The sequence below is a fragment of the Phoxinus phoxinus genome (genome assembly GCF_949152265.1).
Source record: "Phoxinus phoxinus genome assembly, chromosome: 25".
Lineage (NCBI taxonomy): Eukaryota > Metazoa > Chordata > Actinopteri > Cypriniformes > Leuciscidae > Phoxinus > Phoxinus phoxinus.
In genome coordinates, this window is record NC_136900.1 from 18,824,467 (window position 1) to 18,842,375 (window position 17,909).

Genomic DNA, 17,909 nt, shown 5'->3' on the forward strand with positions numbered 1-17,909 from the left:
TTTTATCATGAATTTTACCCTGAAGCACAGACCGGAAATTCTTTTGACTGTGCGAATCATGTGACTCCGGCACAGCCCCTCCCCTCTCTGACACTGTGCTGTAAACCCCCAAACAGACTGACCTAATGGCAGCTGACTGAAAACAGAAGTCTGTGTCGTTTCTATCAGGATGGCTGTGGATTCATTATCTCCTGATTGGGAGTTTGACCGCTTTGATGATGGATCGCAAAGTAAGTAACGCGTCTGATCGGGATTACATTAGGGATGTGTGGAAATCTGTAACGTTATAGATCCTGCAGCTAGCTGAGTAATGTTAGCCAGCTGTCAGATGACCAGGGAAAGTGGCCAAGTTCAAAACACTCTGATTAGAAATAATGTGTGTGGGCTTTATTGATTGCACAAACATTTGATAAAGAAGACTTTCACTTTCATTTGGAAGTGTCACTGTCTACACATCATTGTATTTGAGGTTTCGATTTATTTTAATGCAAAAATAGGTAATTCGTTTAATTAGCCAGTGAATTCAGTGCTCAGAACATATATATATATTCATTCAAACTCTGGATATAATACATGCTATAATATAATTATTTTGGTCTATAACTTTACAGACCTAAAGACCCCCATCCAGACGGATAAAAAAAAAAAAAATCTTTTTATTCTTTTTTTTTTTTTTTTTTTTTTTTTTACAAGATATCACCTTATTTTGAAGTTCCACTTCAAATGTTGACTACTGTATATATAAATATACACACATCTTTATTCTTTAATTAAACAAATACATGTATACTTAGAATTTCCTGTCACCCAAATAAGGAAGAAAATCATTTGTAGCTTTTATTGCTGGTTTTGTGACTGTTGGTCTGTTGCGTTTGGTTCCTTCCTGTGCAGAAATTCACACAGAAGTGCAGGTTAAAAACTACGAGAAGTTTTTAGAAGAATATACCGCTCAGCTCCAGGGTATTGAAGAAGCCTTAGACGACTCTATCGGAGATGTATGGGACTTCACTCTGGATCCCATCGCTTTGAAGGTGTTGTGTAATTATTACATCTTCATACCAGGGATTATGTCTTGTTGAATTGCATTTATTTAAGATCACTGTCTTTGCTCTTCCACACCAGCTCCTGCCGTATGAACAGTCCTCACTGTTGGAACTCATCAAGACAGAAAATAAGGTCTGTTAATTCTTGGTTTAACTATGAACAATGTGCTGTTTTACACACTGCAGTTTTATGGACTTTTACACACTGCAGTCGGTGGACTGCAACATATACTGAAGTGAAATTAGTGTATTATTAATTTTGCCTGTTGCTTCTCTCTCTCTCTCTCTCTCTCTCTCTCTCTCTCTCTCTCTCTCCACCAGGTGCTTAACAAAGTCATCACGGTGTATGCGGCTCTTTGCAGTGAGGTTAAAAAACTGAAATATGAGGTAAGTTGGAGACTGGAGTAATAAATGGCACGCATTAAATTGAGCAAAAGTTAAGACATTTAAAAAAATGTTACAAAATATTTATTTTTTTAGTTGAATAGAAAGTCCAAAGGACAGCATGCGTTCTTCAAATGTTTCTTGAGCTGCATATTAGAATGATTTCTGAAGGATCGTGTGACGATCAATGATGCTGAAAATTCAGTTTTGACATCACAGGAATGAATTACATTTTAAAATATATTCATACAGAAAACAGTTATTTTAAACTGTAATAATATGTCAAAATATTGCTGTTTTTACTGTATTTTTGATCAAATAAATTGCAGCCTCAGTGGTGAGCATAAGAGACTTATTTAAAAAACAGATGATTATAAAATCAATTAATATGATGTAAATGCAGCAAATCTGATAATGGTTTTGTGCTACTTTTTTCTACTTTTAGGCTGAAACCAAGTTCTACAATGGCTTGTTGTATTATGGTGAAGGAGGTAACAAATGTTGTTTTGGTTTTTGCAGTTCAGTTTACAGCTTGTCTGCATGAGAATCTTACAAATTGAACATTATTCCCATTTTAGTTCAATAATCATATATCTGAGTGGATATTAAACAGGAAATGATTTTATCCAGCTAGAATCGAATGCTATTCATGTTCAATTTTGGCGTTAGACTTTAATTTGATTGAACTAACCTGTACCTTTTAAAGGGGTGATGAACTGAGAAATAACATTTTCCTTGAGCTTTTGACATAGAGGTCATCATACTATAAGAATATCCTGTAAGTTTCAGAACTGAAAACTTCCCTGTTAGTCCAATAAAAGCTTTTATTGACACCAGGCGCAACGAACGACGGGTTTTTCAAAGTGGGGATCTATGAGGTCAAAGGGTATCAAACACCGCCTCCGCAGAAGAAGATCAACGCCTACTTCAACACTGCCTGTTTAGCCCCGCCCACCGATTCATGCATTACATGAAACTCATTATAATATGCAAAACTGTTATCCAATCATAGCAGTGGCCGTTTACTTCCCGGTCTTCAATGCGGCACGCCCATAAAAACCGAGCGTTTCAGGAGCTAGGCTCAAAACCAGTGTAGAAAATAGCCTATTACTTATTCATTTTGATATTTTTGAATGTAAAAACCAAGCGTTCATGACCCCTTTAATAATAATAATAAAAATGTATTGCATGATGCCATTTGAATTTGATGACTCCATTTGATTGGATTGCAGTGTCAGACACTAGTGTGGTGGAGGGAGAGTCTCAGATTCAGATGGGACGCTTCATTTCCTTCTTACAGGTTTGACATCATGATCTTTTTGCATTCAAAAGAAATGAAGAGCCCTAAACGCATAGATTTATATATTTTTGCTTGTATGTAACAGGAGCTGTCTTGCTTTGTGTCGCGCTGCTTTGAGGTGGTGGTCAACATGGTTCACCAGCTGGCTGCTTTGTACAACAGCAGCAAGTGCGAAATATCAAATATCTGCTTGTTATGTGGTGTTACATGAATGCTGTGTTGCTGAATTATTATTATTTTTATTTCTCAGGGGTGCAACAAAAATCATTGAGTCCACAGGTGTACACTTTCAGGTAATTTTCATCTTCATGTGGTTCTTCACTGATACGGGACGTCTTGTATTGACGGTTTCTCTTTGTCTACAATCAGGCAGTGTACGAACATCTGGGAGAACTTCTGGTGGTCCTCATCACCCTGGATGAGATCATGGAGAACCACGCCACACTGAGGGAACACTGGAAGATGTATAAAAGGTGGAGTGGGACCAATTTATTAATTGAATGTGAATTGAAAGGCATTTATGAAATGTGTTTGTTTCAAATTGGGGTTCCTGACGAAGAGATTGTTTCTGTGTTGTTTTCTGAAGGTTATTGAAATCTGTCCATCATAACCCGGCTAAGTTTGCCATTCCCGAGGAGAAACTGAAGCCCTTTGAGAAGCTCTTGCTGAAGCTGGAGGGGCAGCTGTTGGACAGCATGATCTTTCAGGTCAACACCATTCAGTTGTTTTTGCATAGTAAAATAAAATCTGTAGCTGTAGTTTGCCTTTAATGCCAATATTTGCCAATCATTTTGTCAGATAAACACCATAACCAAGTTTTGTGTGTGTGTGTGTGTGTGTGTGCGTGTGTGCGTGTGTGCGTGTGTGCGTGTGTGCATGTACTGTATATATATTAGACACAGTTAGTAGTTTATGTTGTAGAACAAGTATCGTCAACTTATGTTTATCACAGACCTTATTTCACTCATAGATTCAAAAACCCCATTATAAAAACCATAGGAAAATCTAAAGTTTTCCAGGTTTTCACGTCATACCTGCACCACTCTTGTTTGTTGGTTAAGGCTACGTTCACACTTAGCGTCTTTTTTGACAAAAAAAAGTTAACAACGGCGTTTTTTTAGCAAAAAAAGAAAAAACGCTGCGCGTTCGGTTACAAATAGCAGCCGAGCGCGTCTTTTGTTGCTATAACAACAGCTGCAACAGTAGTGTGCCCACACAGCCTCTTTGTGATGTATGTTATGATAGAGTTGTGTACTCATATCAAACAGCTCCTTGTGCTCCGAAACAAGGACGATTAGTTTTTCTACCGGCACCGTGTCCATTTTTCTTGTTGTTATGGAAACGACAGGTCTCGCTACTCGCTTGTCATTGGTCAGCTGTCAAAAAGGCGCTTGACGTAGGGCGTTCTTTTCAGAAAAGTTAAACTTTTTTCAACTTTAAAAGACGCTCTGAGCTGCAGAAAAAGACGCCGGCGGTGGCGTTTAAAAAAGCGCTCAGGACTTTTTTGAAAAAACGGTTTACTCCATAGGGTTCTAATGTAGAACAGACGCTGGCAGTTTGAAAAAAGACGCTAAGTGTGAACATAGCCTAACAGTGTTTTTCCCCGTTTTCATGCAGGCTTGTGTGGAGCAGAGGTTTGATGACCCAGGAGAAGGTGTATCGGTCTCTAAAAACAGTGCCTTTGCAGAGGAGTTTGCATATAATATCAGAACCATTTTTGCCAACATTGAGTCAAAGCTTGGTTTGTATTTGTTTTGAATTCCAAACAGCATTAATGACACTTTTTGTTTTAGCTATAGACAACTGACAACAGCCATGTGACTTGCAGGTGAGCCGTCAGAGATTGACCAGCGGGATAAGTACGCGGGCGTGTGTGGTCTCTTCGTGCTACACTTCCACATCTTTAGGGCTGTGGACAAGAAGATCTACAAATCCCTCATAGATGTGTGTAAAAAGGTGAGTACACTTAACCAGTGGTATTTATGCATGTGTAGATCTTCTCTTTCAGTCAAACTCTTTCCCTTCTCTAATCCTCCAGGTCCCTGCAGTGACATTAGCAGCTAATATAATCTGGTTTCCAGACACATTTCTGATAAACAAAGTCCCCGCGGCAGCTAAACTACTGGACAAGAAGAGCATCCAGAGCATCCGCAGCAGCAGAGATGCGTTCCTGCAGCAAAAGGCACAGACACTAATGAAGTAAGACAGATTATTAAATGAATTATGATTTAGCCTCAACAATTCATTCATGGTCTGTGTATTTTATGACATTATAAAGATTTAGGGTTCCTTATATTAGGGGCTTTCGAACCGGAGGATCCTTTTCATAGTCCCTTGAACTAATGGTGGAAGTGAATGATTTTAGTTTTAGGAACTAAATTAGCTTCTACTTCAGAGTAGTGTCTAACCCAGCACAATAGGGCCTATCAGTGACATTAGTGTACGCTGATTGGCCGAAATAAATAGATAGTAAAAATAAAGATAGATAATGGGAGCACTGCGTGCTCAGGTGTCACAACAACAAGCGCAACCTACTATCGGTGCGAATGCAACCAGGAATATTTAGTTCTCTGCAACCGCCCTGGTGTCTAGTTCCTATAATGAAGTTCCTATAACTATCTGGTGCGAAAGTCCCTATTGACTGAATGTGTTCCTGTGTGCAGGGACATGCAGTCCTACTACATATTTGTGACCTCGTGGATGATGAAGATGGAGTCGATATTATCAAAAGAACCGAAACCAGACAAACTGTCTGAGGACTTGAGCAACAGGTGTAATACATTTGTGCAGGTAGAGATTGAAGTTTTCTTCTTTTCTGTTATTTTTGGGATTAAAAATGTTGTTAAGAGTTGGAAAATTCTCACTATTAACTATGACTTTTGCCTCAATAAACTCATAGTTACTGCTTATTAACAGTTAGTAAGTTAGTTGTTAAGTTTAGGTATTGGGTAGTAGGATTAAGGGATATGCTGTAGAATATGCTGAATAAGGCTTTATAAGTACTAATAAATAGCCAATATCCTAGTATTATGCATGCTAATAAGCAACTAGTTAATGGTGAGAATTGGACCCTAAACTAAAGTGTTACCCAGATGTGTCTGTGTTTCAACAGGGAATCCTGTACGCTTACAGCATCAGCACTATCATCAAGACCACTATGAATATGTACATGTCCATGCAGCGGCCCATGACCAAGACCTCTGTGAAGGCCCTGTGCCGATTGGTGGAGCTTCTAAAAGTGGGTTGATGAGTCAAATCAATATTTTCAACAGCAAATAACTTAACACATTTTCAGGAACATTTCATTTACATATGCGAGCAATGTTTATAACACACTGGCTGTACTTAATTGTAGTGTGCACAATAATTTACATAATTGACAGTGTATAAGTTTTAGTGCTCGCAGTTTAAACACTAATATTGCCCACTACTAATGTAGTCCATTAGTTGTAGTGTGCACAATAATCTGTAGTAGTAGTATTCACTACGTAGCTAATATATTGGTGTAAAAAACAACAACAACAAAAACATTCATAGTAGTGTCCACTATAAATCTAGTATATTGTAGTTTTCACAGTAATTTATAGAATAACAGTAGTCTGCACTACAAATTTAGTGCTTTATTTGTAGTGCTCAGTTTTAACACTGATATAATTGCGCACTACAAACAGTACATTACTTTTAGTGTGCACAGTAATTTGGAAACTAATAACGATATGCACTACAAATTTAGTACATAATTTTATACATTAATAGTAGTGTTCACTACATATCTAGTATGATAAAATGTCAACGTTAATAGTAGTGTCCACTATAAATCTAGTGCATTGTAGTGTCAGTAATTTAGACAATAATAGTAGTCCACACTACAAATGTAGTGCATTATTTGCAGTGCTCACCATTTTAACACTAATAGTGTGCACTACAAATGTAGTACATTACTTGTAGTGTGCACAAAAGTTTGGACACTAATGATGTGCACTAAAAATCTAGTATATAATTTTAGAAATGAATAGTAGTGTTAACTTCATATTAGTATGTTTGGTTTAGTCTACATAAAAATGTTGATGCATTAGTAGTAGTGCGCATTATAAATCTAGTACGTTTTAGTGTGCACAATAATTTAGACGGTAATAATAGTCTGCACAAAATTAAGTGCATTAGTTGTAGTACTCAGTTTAAACGCTAATAGTGTGCACTAAAAATCTAGTATATTGTATAATCATATGCACTACAAATTTAGAACAATTTTATTTCACACATTAGTAGTAGTGTTCACTACATATCCAGTATGATTGTTGTAGCGTGCACAAAATTGTAAACACTAATAGTAGTGTGCTCTATAAATCGAGTACATTTTAATCAGTTAAAAAACGGTATATGTAATGTACAGGCTGTCCTATGTGCCAAGTGTACACTAGGTAGTATGCAAGTTCCACTGTGCTATGATAGGTAGTGTGTACAAGTTCTAGTTCACTAGGCAGTGCCCCCCATAAGTCACGTACTCTACAGTAGTTGTAGGGTGCATTGCGGATCTGCTACACTAACGGTATTCTTCTAGGTTGTGTGAAGTGCACAGTGTTTATGTGAGTGTTTGTCAAGCACAGGCGGTGGAGCACACATTCCACCGGCGCTCAGTGGTTGTAGCAGATTCTGTGTCTCACATCACGCAACAGCTGCAGTCTCAGGCTCTGGCCTCCATCTCTACTGCTAAGGTACAAACACAACCGTTTCACACACACACCTGCTCTGTAGACCAGACTTTGTAATGATTGGTTGTTGTCCTCACTCAGAAACGAGTGATCTCTGATAAGAAGTACAGTGAGCAGAGGCTGGACGTGCTGTCGGCTCTGGTTCTGGCTGAGAACACTCTGAACGGGCCCAGCACCAAAGAGAGGAGACTGATAGTGTCTCTGGCTCTCAGTGTTGGCACTCAGATGGTGAGTATAAATACACGGAGTGCTTTTGAATCAAATTAATGGCCAATTCATGTCATTTGCATATAAACTATTAAAATAAATGTCGTTCTGATGCCTTAAAGTTACTCTTACTTCTAGTTTATTTGTTTATTAAATATCTTTTATTATTCTATTTTTTGTTTTTGTTTTGTGTGATGTTTTATTTTGTTTGTTTCTTTGTTTTTGGGGGGGGTTTGTTTGATGTTTTTGTTTTGTTTTTATGTTTTGTTTGTTTGATGTTCGTTGTTTTTTGTTTTGTTTTATGCTTTGTTTTATTCTTTTTTGTTTTATTTGATGTTCATTGTTTTTTGTTTTGTTTGTTGTTCTTTTGGTATTGTTTTTATTTTATGTAAAAAAAATTGTTTCGTTGTTTTTGTTTGATGTTATTATTTTTGTTTTTTTCATTGCATTTTTGTTTTTTGTTTCGCACAGAAAACCTTCAAGGATGAGGAGCTCCTGCCTTTACAGCTTGTGCTGAAAAAGCTGGACTTAATCAGTGAACTAAGAGAGCGGTGAGCCTTGAATTTGTTCAACTAGTTATGATTAGCAGTAGCCGATGATTTTGAGCCTGTGACATCTGTGACTGTGTTGTAAGTGCATGATGGGATATCCTCTCTCCTCAGAGTCAAAGTGCAATGCGACTGCAGTTTTCTGTACTGGCACCGAACTGTCTTCCCCATCTATCTGGATGACGTGTATGAAAACGCTGTGGATGCGGCCAGAATTCATGTAAAAGCACGATCTATCCTTAGTTCACTTTTTTGTGAAATAATTTTTTACATGGCATTTTAAATATGTATATATTTTCTCTAGTACATGTTTAGTGCGCTCAGAGACTGTGTGCCCACCATGTTGCACGCCAAACACATGGAGTCATGTGATCAGCTGCTGGAGTGTTATGACACTGAGATCATGGAAATCTTCAATGAGGTAAGCAAAGTGCTGGATGCATGTTTTTTTGTAGTGTAAGAAAAGATGAGGAGGACGGTGAATATCTTGATGAAGAAATTTAACCAAATGTGCAACTTGGGTTCAATGGAGTCGGAATGAACCCAGATTATCCAATTCTCAAACCTTTTATCCCATTACAGTTTACAACCCCTAAGGTAAATGAAGTTGCTCCTATTGTAACAGCTGTGGTCTGTGTGTTAATGAAGTTGAGACACCCCATTGTCTGAGATCTACAATTCTACAATTGATGGACATTTGCTCATGATGTGATCCACTCAAATGGTGCAGAAACAATAAAACTTTGTAATTTGTTATTCTCTATGATAGTTAAGCCATTTTGGGGAATGAACATGATCAACCACCTATTTTGCAGTGGAATCTGGGTTGGGGCAGACTATAATTTCTTACACTTGTAATTTTGCATATTTTTTCTGATCTTTAGCACCTGCTAGACAAGCTGTGTAAGGAAATTGAGAAGGACCTGCGCTTGTCTGTGCACACACACCTCAAACTGGATGACCGAAATCCTTTCAAAGTGGGCATGAAGGATATGGCACACTTTTTCTCTCTCAAGCCCATTCGCTTCTTCAACCGTTTCATCGACATCAAAGGTAGGGAATATAAGACTGAGTGCATAAGATACACTAAATGTATTTTATATAACGAGTTCTTCAAAGGGAACATATCCTTCATGTTTGTTTTTTGTCCTTGAAATGTACTTCTACGGTATGTTAGTCGAGGTTTTTCGCATCATAAATAGTCAAAAACAAGTGTTTTTTTATTACTGATAACTATAATTCAGGGAAAATTTGAGAAAAAAAATACATAATGTATTTTAAGCACTGCCAAAGTCAACTATATATATATTAAACAATGTTTTAACATATTTATTTAATCTGATATTATTGTTTCATTCTGTCTTTTTGAAAATAATTAGATTAATCCCAATTATTCTTTATTTCTTGTTTTCTTGTCTTAACTAAATGTATTTTTAAATATTGAAGACATATTTAAGAAAATGTATTTTTAACAATAATTTATAGTAAAAAGATGTATCTAACTTGAATCATAGGTTGAATTTTTTTGTATTTAATTTTGTATAATTGTATATAATTTAGTGGAAAATATCAATGTTATTCATTAATTGTATGTAGTATATATTATAGTATTTATACAATAATAATATTAAAATAAATACTATAATATATACTAGAATATACAGGTGAAATTCGAAAAATTTGAATATCGTGCTAAAGTTAATTTATTTCTGTAATTCAACTTAAAAGGTGAAACTAATATATTATATAGACTCATTACATGCAAAGTGAGATATTTCAAGCCTTTATTTGCTATAATATTGATGATTATGGCTTACAGTTTATGAAAACCCCAAATTCAAAATTAGAATATTGTGAAAAGGTTTTCATAAGCCATAATCATCAAAATTATAACAAATAAAGGCTTGAAATATCTCACTTTGCATGTAATGAGTCTATATAATATATTAGTTTCACCTTTTAAGTTGAATTACAGAAATAAATGAACTTTTGCATATATATATTAGTATTTATATATACATTAATATTGTGTATTATGTATATCTGTGTATTGTTTTCACATTTAATAATTTAAAAACAATACCTTTATAGATGAAAATGAAGTGAAAAAGAGTGTTTCTTGGGATCTTCATATTAAGGGGTCCTTGGTTGTAATGTCATAACCTTGAGCTTTATCTCTGCCTTCTAAGCAAGATGTGTAAGATATTAAGATCAAGTCCTCTGTTCCCGGCAGCCTATGTGACTCACTATCTAGACAAGACATTTTACAACTTGACGACTGTGGCTCTTCATGACTGGGCCACGTACAGTGAGATGAGGAATCTCGCCACACAGCGCTATGGTTTGGTCATGACTGAAGCCCATCTCCCCAGCCAAACTCTGGAACAGGTGTGTTCCTCACTCAACGGATCAGCTCAAGAAAATGACATGTCGCATTCAGCCTCACTTCTTCACTGTTGGTGTCTTCTAGGGTCTGGACGTCCTTGAGATCATGAGGAACATTCACGTCTTCGTCTCCCGCTACCTCTACAACCTAAACAACCAGGCAAGACTTTACCTCTGGAGTTATTGGTCCACAAATGTATTTCAGTTGATGTGTTTGTGTAAAACATGTTCTCCATTGTGTGTAGATCTTCATTGAGAGGACAAGCAACAACAAGCACTTAAATACCATTAACATCCGCCACATTGCCAACTCCATTCGCACTCATGGAACGGGTATCATGAACACAACGGTATGTAGAGATCCGTCGGCATTACGTGACCAGAAACATCGCATCATATTGATTAATGGTCGACCGAAATAGATTTTTTTGATGGCGATATCATATCTTTTTATGTGAAGGCGGCTGATTTAAAGCCGATATATATATATGATTTCACACTATTTAATTTAAAGATGGTTAAAACACATGCTTAACAGTTTCTAAAAAAATTATTTGCTAAATCCGTATTTGCAAATGTTTATGAAAAAATGTGAATGTGTTTTAAATTTATAATTAGCTATTTATTTGTAATTTATATGGCAACTTCTTGATTCTGTTGTACCATTGTAGTGTTTTACTGTATTACTATTACTCTTTATTAATATAGTGTAATACTAGTATTAGTACTAATAATAGAAAAGCAAATGCTATAATACTTTTTTGTAGGGATGTGCCCGAAGCTGAATACTGAATTTGGAAAGGAAATTACGTAAATTAAAATATCCCCTAAAGGTACATAATGGTCATGGAAAAAATGCATTTCAATGCTTTTGCGTTCTCTCGCAATTATATAATTGGGTAATTATTATATTGTATAATTTGCAGGCATTAGGAAGCCGCTATCAATATGCGGGATTTGGAAATCGCTTTCGAATGTGAGCTCACTTTTCGAATTTGCGATCCTGCGTACTACCGCAGTAAGTCCATTTAGGGGCTCCGTAGAATGCGCTAATTTTCCGTGTCTTTCCGAATAAGTTTTTTTTTTCATTCCTACTTTTTCATATACACTTTACTTTAGTTATTTAACATCTCTGTCTAGTAATTTATTTAACAGAGACACTAAACTAATAAAGAATGAGAGCTCCGACTCTCAGGCACTGGTGTTCTCAGCGCTGTCAAAATAAAAGTCCGGCACACCGTCAAAATAAAAGTCAAAGACAGAAAAACTTATCGGCCTTAAAAAAATTCTAAATATCGGTCAACGGTAATATTGATGCTCTGAAGTATCTCTCTGCAGGTGAACTTCACGTATCAGTTTCTCCGCAAGAAGTTCTACATTTTCAGTCAGTTCATGTATGACGAGCACATCAAATCCAGACTCATCAAAGACATCCGCTTCTTCAGGGAAACCAAGGATCAGACCGACCAAAAAGTAAGTTGGTTTCCATTTGCATGACGTTTTTTCGTGAAGCAATATACATTTTTTTTGAAGACGTGTTCTTCTGTTGGTTTCTGCTGAACGAAGTACCCCTTTGAGCGAGCGGAGAAGTTCAACCGGGGCATCAGGAAGTTGGGTCTCACTCCTGATGGTCAGAGCTACCTGGACCAGTACAGACAGCTCATCAGTCAGATCGGTAAACTTTGTCTAAAGGTTTTTAAACGCATCTAGAACTAAATGTGGGTGAACTATCCCATGAGGTTTCTTTTATTCCCTTTCTTCCAGGCAATGCGATGGGCTATGTGCGCATGATTCGGTCAGGAGGGCTGCACTGCTGCAGTAGCGCTATTAGGTAGAGCATCACTTTCTACTACTGCCATAGACTGTAAAAAAAGATGGACAGCATGTGTCACTGTAGAAAAATGAAGCCCAAATATGGTGATTACATCGTTCGGAGCCCGAGACTCACTCGCAAACACAGCTGTCAATCATGAGGTCACATCCAAACCAAACTTATTGGAAAAACGAACACTTGAACATACATCTGCGTGAAAAGAACTACCTATAATGACAGAAACCATCTTCAGTAAAAATGATTTGAAGTGTACCGGTAATTGGATTTTTTTCTTGTGGCTCGTGTCCCTTTCGATTACATAGAGAAGGCGGGGTTTATGACCTATACTGCAGCCAGCCACCAGGGGGGCGATCAAAATGAGTTGGCTTCACTTTTCAGGACATTAGCGCGGCAAACTTGACTACTACACTCAAATGTTATGTGACAGAGACATTCAGATCATAGTAATAATTGACTAATTGATTAACACTAGATCAATCCGTCTCACATGAAACTCAGAGAACATAATACAACATTTATTTAGCATTCACACTGAGATGTCTTCCAGGTTTGTTCCTGATCTAGAGGACATTGTGAACTTTGAGGAGCTTGTGAAAGAGGAAGATCTTTCTGAGGAGACCCAGAAGGCCGCCAGGTACTGAACATCATAACTCACTCAATCAGCGTCTCTGCCACTTGCACACAACATGGGGACTTATTACCGTATATGGAATTAATAGTTAATAAACAAATAATAAAAAAGAACTATTCAAAAATACTAAAACTATAATAATAATGCTAGTACTACTACTAATAAAATTAATAATAATGATACTTCTAATACTACATTAATAATAAATAAAGTAGTAATAATAAATGAATAATAATACTTAATAAATCATAACGAAAATAATAAACACAGCAACAATATTATTAATACTAATAAAAACATATTATTAATAATATTAAAAACATACCAAAAATAACAATAAGCAATCATATTTTATATAATTATTAGTATTTATAGTTATTAGTATTTATTAATTATTATTAATGCATAAATACTAAAACAATAACAATACTATTAATGTTTTTTATATAAATAGTATTAATATAAAATACTTATTATTAAATAAGAATAAACATAACAACAATAATTTATATTATTGACTGAACGCGAAATACTCGCGCGTATGAAGTCACCATTTTTACAAATTCGTGTTTTTGTAGTTTACACAGAGATGATAACGGTATCGTCTTCACAAACTTCCACTTTGAAACCCATTTTCAAAAATTGGTGTTTTCAGGCTCCCAAAACGCTTTTGTTGTGTAAATGAATGACCAAAACGCATAAAAAGTAAAACAAAAAAAAGTGGTGTAAATGCCCCAAACATAAACATGACTTTTTAAAGGGGTCATGACATGAGAAACCAAATTTGCCTTGATCTTTTGGTATATAAGAGGTCTTTGTACCATTAAAACGTCCTGCAAGTTTCATAGCTTAAGACGTCCTCCCCATTATAAACGAATCATTTATTTAATCAAGCTCTAAATACAGCTCGTTCTGGATCCATGGTAAGAAGTGACGTCACGGTACGAAGTGACGTACCAGCGTTTGCATATGACCGCCTCCAGCGCAAGACAGCTACGCTTTAAGCGCAAGACAACTACGCTCATTTCGTATCGTTGTCGCGCCCGCGCGCCGCGCGCCTCACAAGTTTTCAGTCGACGGAGAGCGAGTGGGTCTGTGTACAGGGAAATTACGACGCCGCAGATGTGCTGTTCCTGGCTGTGGACAAACAACATCTTTGAATACGCTGCGAAAGATCCAGTCGGCAGGGAAAAATGGATGCACTTTATTTTTTGCGGACGTCTCAGTCACGGCAGTGTTAGTTTAAGCGTTTGTTCTGTACATTTTAAGGATGACTGTTTTGAGCTTTGCCAGAAAACTGTTGCTCAAAGATAAGTCCGTGCCGACTATTCTGGGCTCAACATCGACGACGCAAACTGTAAGTAATGTATTTAAAACTTTAAACTACTTTTTAAATACGCTGAAAGATCCAGTCGTCAGGGAAAAATGGATGCACTTTATTTTTTGCGGACGTCTCAGTCACGGCAGTGTTCTATACATTTGAAGGATGACTGTTTTGAGGAAAAAATCTCAATATGATGATTGGCTTTGCCAGAAAACGGTTGCTCAAAGATAAGTCCGTGCCGACTATGGGCTCAATAACGACGACGCAAACTTACTTTTTACCATGGCTAATATAAACACATTTGTATAAGAGAATCTTGAAAATATGTCGCCTTTCTAGTAGGCCTAACGTTACATGTGATAGAAAATTAAAAATGTTGCCTTTATCTTTATCAATGCTGCATCTTCAAAGATGGCCTGTCTGTGCATGCATTTTTGTCCGTGGTACACCCTATCATTTCATTGGAATTAGTTATAATGTTAAACTGTTAGCAAATGAAGCTATAGGATAATTATGCAACAATAATCCGTTTTCAAGTGTCTCGGGTTAATTTTTTATTATTAATTCAAAATAGTTTCACTTTCCATGTGGACACGGGCTGATCCAGTCTTCGTTGTTGTGGTGATGGTTCATTTTCCTCTGATTCTGGCTCAAACATAATAAGGTTTTATCATTGCAAGAGCCATCGCTTCGCATGCATCACCCGCTATTAAACAGTTACGCCGAATCCGCAAATGTTCTGGCTGGGGGCGTTAATAATTGATGCATAGGCACTGAGGTTAGCCAATCATAACAGTGGGCGTTAACACTGAACTCTTAAAGGGGAAACACCCCCAAAACAGACTGTTTGAATCAGAGGATGAGAAACAGGTTGGGAAAAGGTCATAAATCACTACATTTTAAAAGTTTTTTGTAAAAAAAACTATAGTAATACTATAATTGCACCTAAGGGAACATAATAATAAAATAAAAAAAACCATGTCATGACCCCTTTAAATCTTGAAATTAATCATTTTTAACATAATTACAATAGCCAAAACATACCAATAATATATCTTTTTTTATTTCAGCCAACTGGATTGTGTGCTTAGCGACCTGACTAGTAACTCAGCCGAAGGAACCGAGTACTTCAAGATGCTGGTGGGGGTTTTCGCTCCCGAGTTTCGCAGTGTTAAGAACATGCACTTGAGGAACTTCTACATGATTGTTCCTCCTCTGGTGGGTCTTCAGATCTTGGATGTGGCAAACTCTTGCTAACTGCAGCATCACGTGCATGACGTTCACTTCTCTTCTCCCTCTTCAGACCGTCAATTTCGTGGAGCACTCCATCGGCTGCAAAGAAAAACTGAACAAAAAGAACAAAGTGGGAGCTGCGTTTACAGACGACGGTTTCGCCATGGGTACGTGTTCATTACGCTTACGAACGCCAATGGTATTTTATCTATGAACGATATCTTCAAGGACCTTTCCCGTGTTTTCCAGGTGTCGCCTACATCCTGAAGCTTCTAGACCAGTATCAGGAGTTTGACTCCCTCCATTGGTTCCAGGCTGTGAGGGAAAAGTACGTGAAGGAAATGAACGCAGTAGTGAAGGAGCAGAACGTTCAGTCCACCAGCCAAGATGAGAAGCTCATGCAGACCATGAACCTGACCCAGAAGAGACTGGACGTATATCTGCAGGTGTGGGACTCGCATGCTCTTCAACAATGATGGCCAATCGCTTCGTTTATTCACATCTTCTCTCCATTTATAGGAGTTCGAGCTGCTTTATTTCTCTCTGAGCAGCGCTCGGATCTTCTTCAGGGCTGATAAAACCGCAGCCGAGGAGACCCAGGAGAAGAAGGACAGAGGTTGGTTAATGGATCCATGATTTCTAGAACATCTTATAGTGACTTTTTGCACCACAGACACTTATGTAAGCTCTCTTTACAGAGGGAGTTGCCAAAACGGGTCCTGGCTCCTCGCCGATTGAGGGTGAACCAAGCGGCAAGTGAAACTACGAAGCAGCTTGAATGAATATAAATCATGGAGGTTATAAACATTGATCCTCCAGCCACTATACTTCTGTTGGGAGTCTGTACAGCGTCTTAAACTCGTTTTGGCGTTACGCCACCTGCACTCATTAGACTGGAACTGACTGTGGATTTGGACCAACTAGACCATATTTGTTTTATGCACCTACAATGACGTTCAATTGCTGTTTTGCAAGCATTGTTTTCGATAATGACATGCTCATGTAAATTTGAGAAATGTGATTGGTAGATGAAGGTATCTTAACGTCTTCTTGAATCTAAGGCACAAGTATTTTTAGATGATAAAACCACCATTTACCATACAATTTTTTGTAAGATGAATTATGACATTTCTGAAAATTATTCACCCTCATCTCAAATTAAAATCTGTATTACTGTTATTCTGTGGAACATTTTTTTGGTCAATACAGCGAAAGACAATGGGGACCAATAGGGTTATTTTGGACCCCATTGACTTTCATTATATGGACAAAAAAGGTTCTTCCACAAATAAAGGAAATTCATATAGGTTTGGAACAACATGAGGGTGAGTGAATGATGACAGACCTTTCATTTTTGGTATTTCAATGTTGATTTATGGAAACTAGAAACTTTTTTTGTTGTCGGGAGTACTAATTTACTTTACTAATGCCCAAATTTTATTCAACTCCATCATCTTTGAAATGCGACATGTATAATATAAAATGTTTCGTCTATTTGTGCTGCCTTAAATGTGTCCGACAGTTAAAAACACATACGTCCTTGAGCACTGTGATGGAGGAAGTTGAATTGCACTTGCCTTAAAGCTGCTTCTGCTGTCTTACAGTATTCATAGTGATCGAAAAGCACACCTTCACACATCAGTGACATTCCATCTGATTTTTTCTTGTCTATTTTGACCGTTTGTAAGTATTTTGTGTGTGCGTTAACCATTAACCTCATGGCATCTTTATTAAAATACTTGGGGGGGAGAAAATAACAAACCGTCTGCTCATGTGAAACAGGAAAAGCCATGTTAGCTTTAGTCATGCATTACAGAGATTACAAACAGCATGCTGGTACTGTAAGTGCGGTCTCACCCACACAACCCCGTCCCATACAGAGTCCAAACACTGGTTCAGGAAAGCCGTTCTGCTTTATTACAAAGAAAGGGAGCCTTAAATGTGGTCAGAAAATACAAGATTGGTCTGTTTTTCGTACTATCGGTTTTCCCTTTCCTACGAAATGCTTCTATTCAAATAGCTGCAGCTGAAATGTCTCCACCCCCTTGGTTTTTTCCCCGCAATACAGATGTCCTCCTCGGCAGGCCCTCCATGTCGCCTTTTCGTTTAGTTGAATTGGTCTTTAAGTGCACAGGGTAACAAACGTGATTCCCTGTCTGGCAGCTCAACATACTGTTCACTAATTTTTTTTTTTCTTTTGCATTTTTGCTTCTACCACATAATGCCATTTTTGTTTACCTCCTAAAAACGAGGTCAAGCATAGTTACTTCTTCCAAAATAGACGTAATGTATATATATATATAGATAC

At 37.2% G+C, this 17,909-nt stretch overlaps 1 protein-coding gene across 1 annotated transcript; it reads left to right on the forward strand.

Annotated features, from left to right (window-relative positions):
• The first annotated feature begins 71 nt into the window (after nt 1–71).
• On the forward strand, nt 72–17,908 carry washc4 (WASH complex subunit 4). The gene is made up of 33 exons (XM_079603951.1): nt 72–230; nt 892–1,031; nt 1,123–1,176; nt 1,365–1,430; nt 1,873–1,918; nt 2,660–2,727; nt 2,813–2,895; nt 2,978–3,020; nt 3,097–3,200; nt 3,314–3,434; nt 4,345–4,468; nt 4,556–4,683; nt 4,766–4,926; nt 5,391–5,517; nt 5,840–5,965; nt 7,335–7,442; nt 7,521–7,667; nt 8,118–8,197; nt 8,309–8,414; nt 8,499–8,615; nt 9,079–9,247; nt 10,428–10,582; nt 10,665–10,739; nt 10,825–10,929; nt 11,918–12,052; nt 12,146–12,254; nt 12,344–12,410; nt 12,961–13,047; nt 15,439–15,586; nt 15,672–15,768; nt 15,851–16,047; nt 16,121–16,217; nt 16,300–17,908. The coding sequence occupies exons 1-33, from the start codon at nt 170–172 to the stop codon at nt 16,359–16,361; spliced, it is 3,513 nt and encodes a 1,170-aa protein (XP_079460077.1). The 5' UTR covers nt 72–169; the 3' UTR covers nt 16,362–17,908.
• Nucleotide 17,909: the final 1 nt, after the last annotated feature.

What these genes read in the sequence shown, in the direction of transcription:
- washc4 (XM_079603951.1), top strand. Translation starts at nt 170, where the DNA reads ATGGCTGTGGATTCATTATCTCCTGATTGGGAGTTTGACCGCTTTGAT. An exon ending in TGGATCCCATCGCTTTGAAG is followed by an intron (nt 1,032 to 1,122) that starts GTGTTGTGTAAT and finishes CTTCCACACCAG; the next exon opens with CTCCTGCCGTATGAACAGTC. An exon ending in CCAGGAGAAGAAGGACAGAG is followed by an intron (nt 16,218 to 16,299) that starts GTTGGTTAATGG and finishes CTCTCTTTACAG; the next exon opens with AGGGAGTTGCCAAAACGGGT.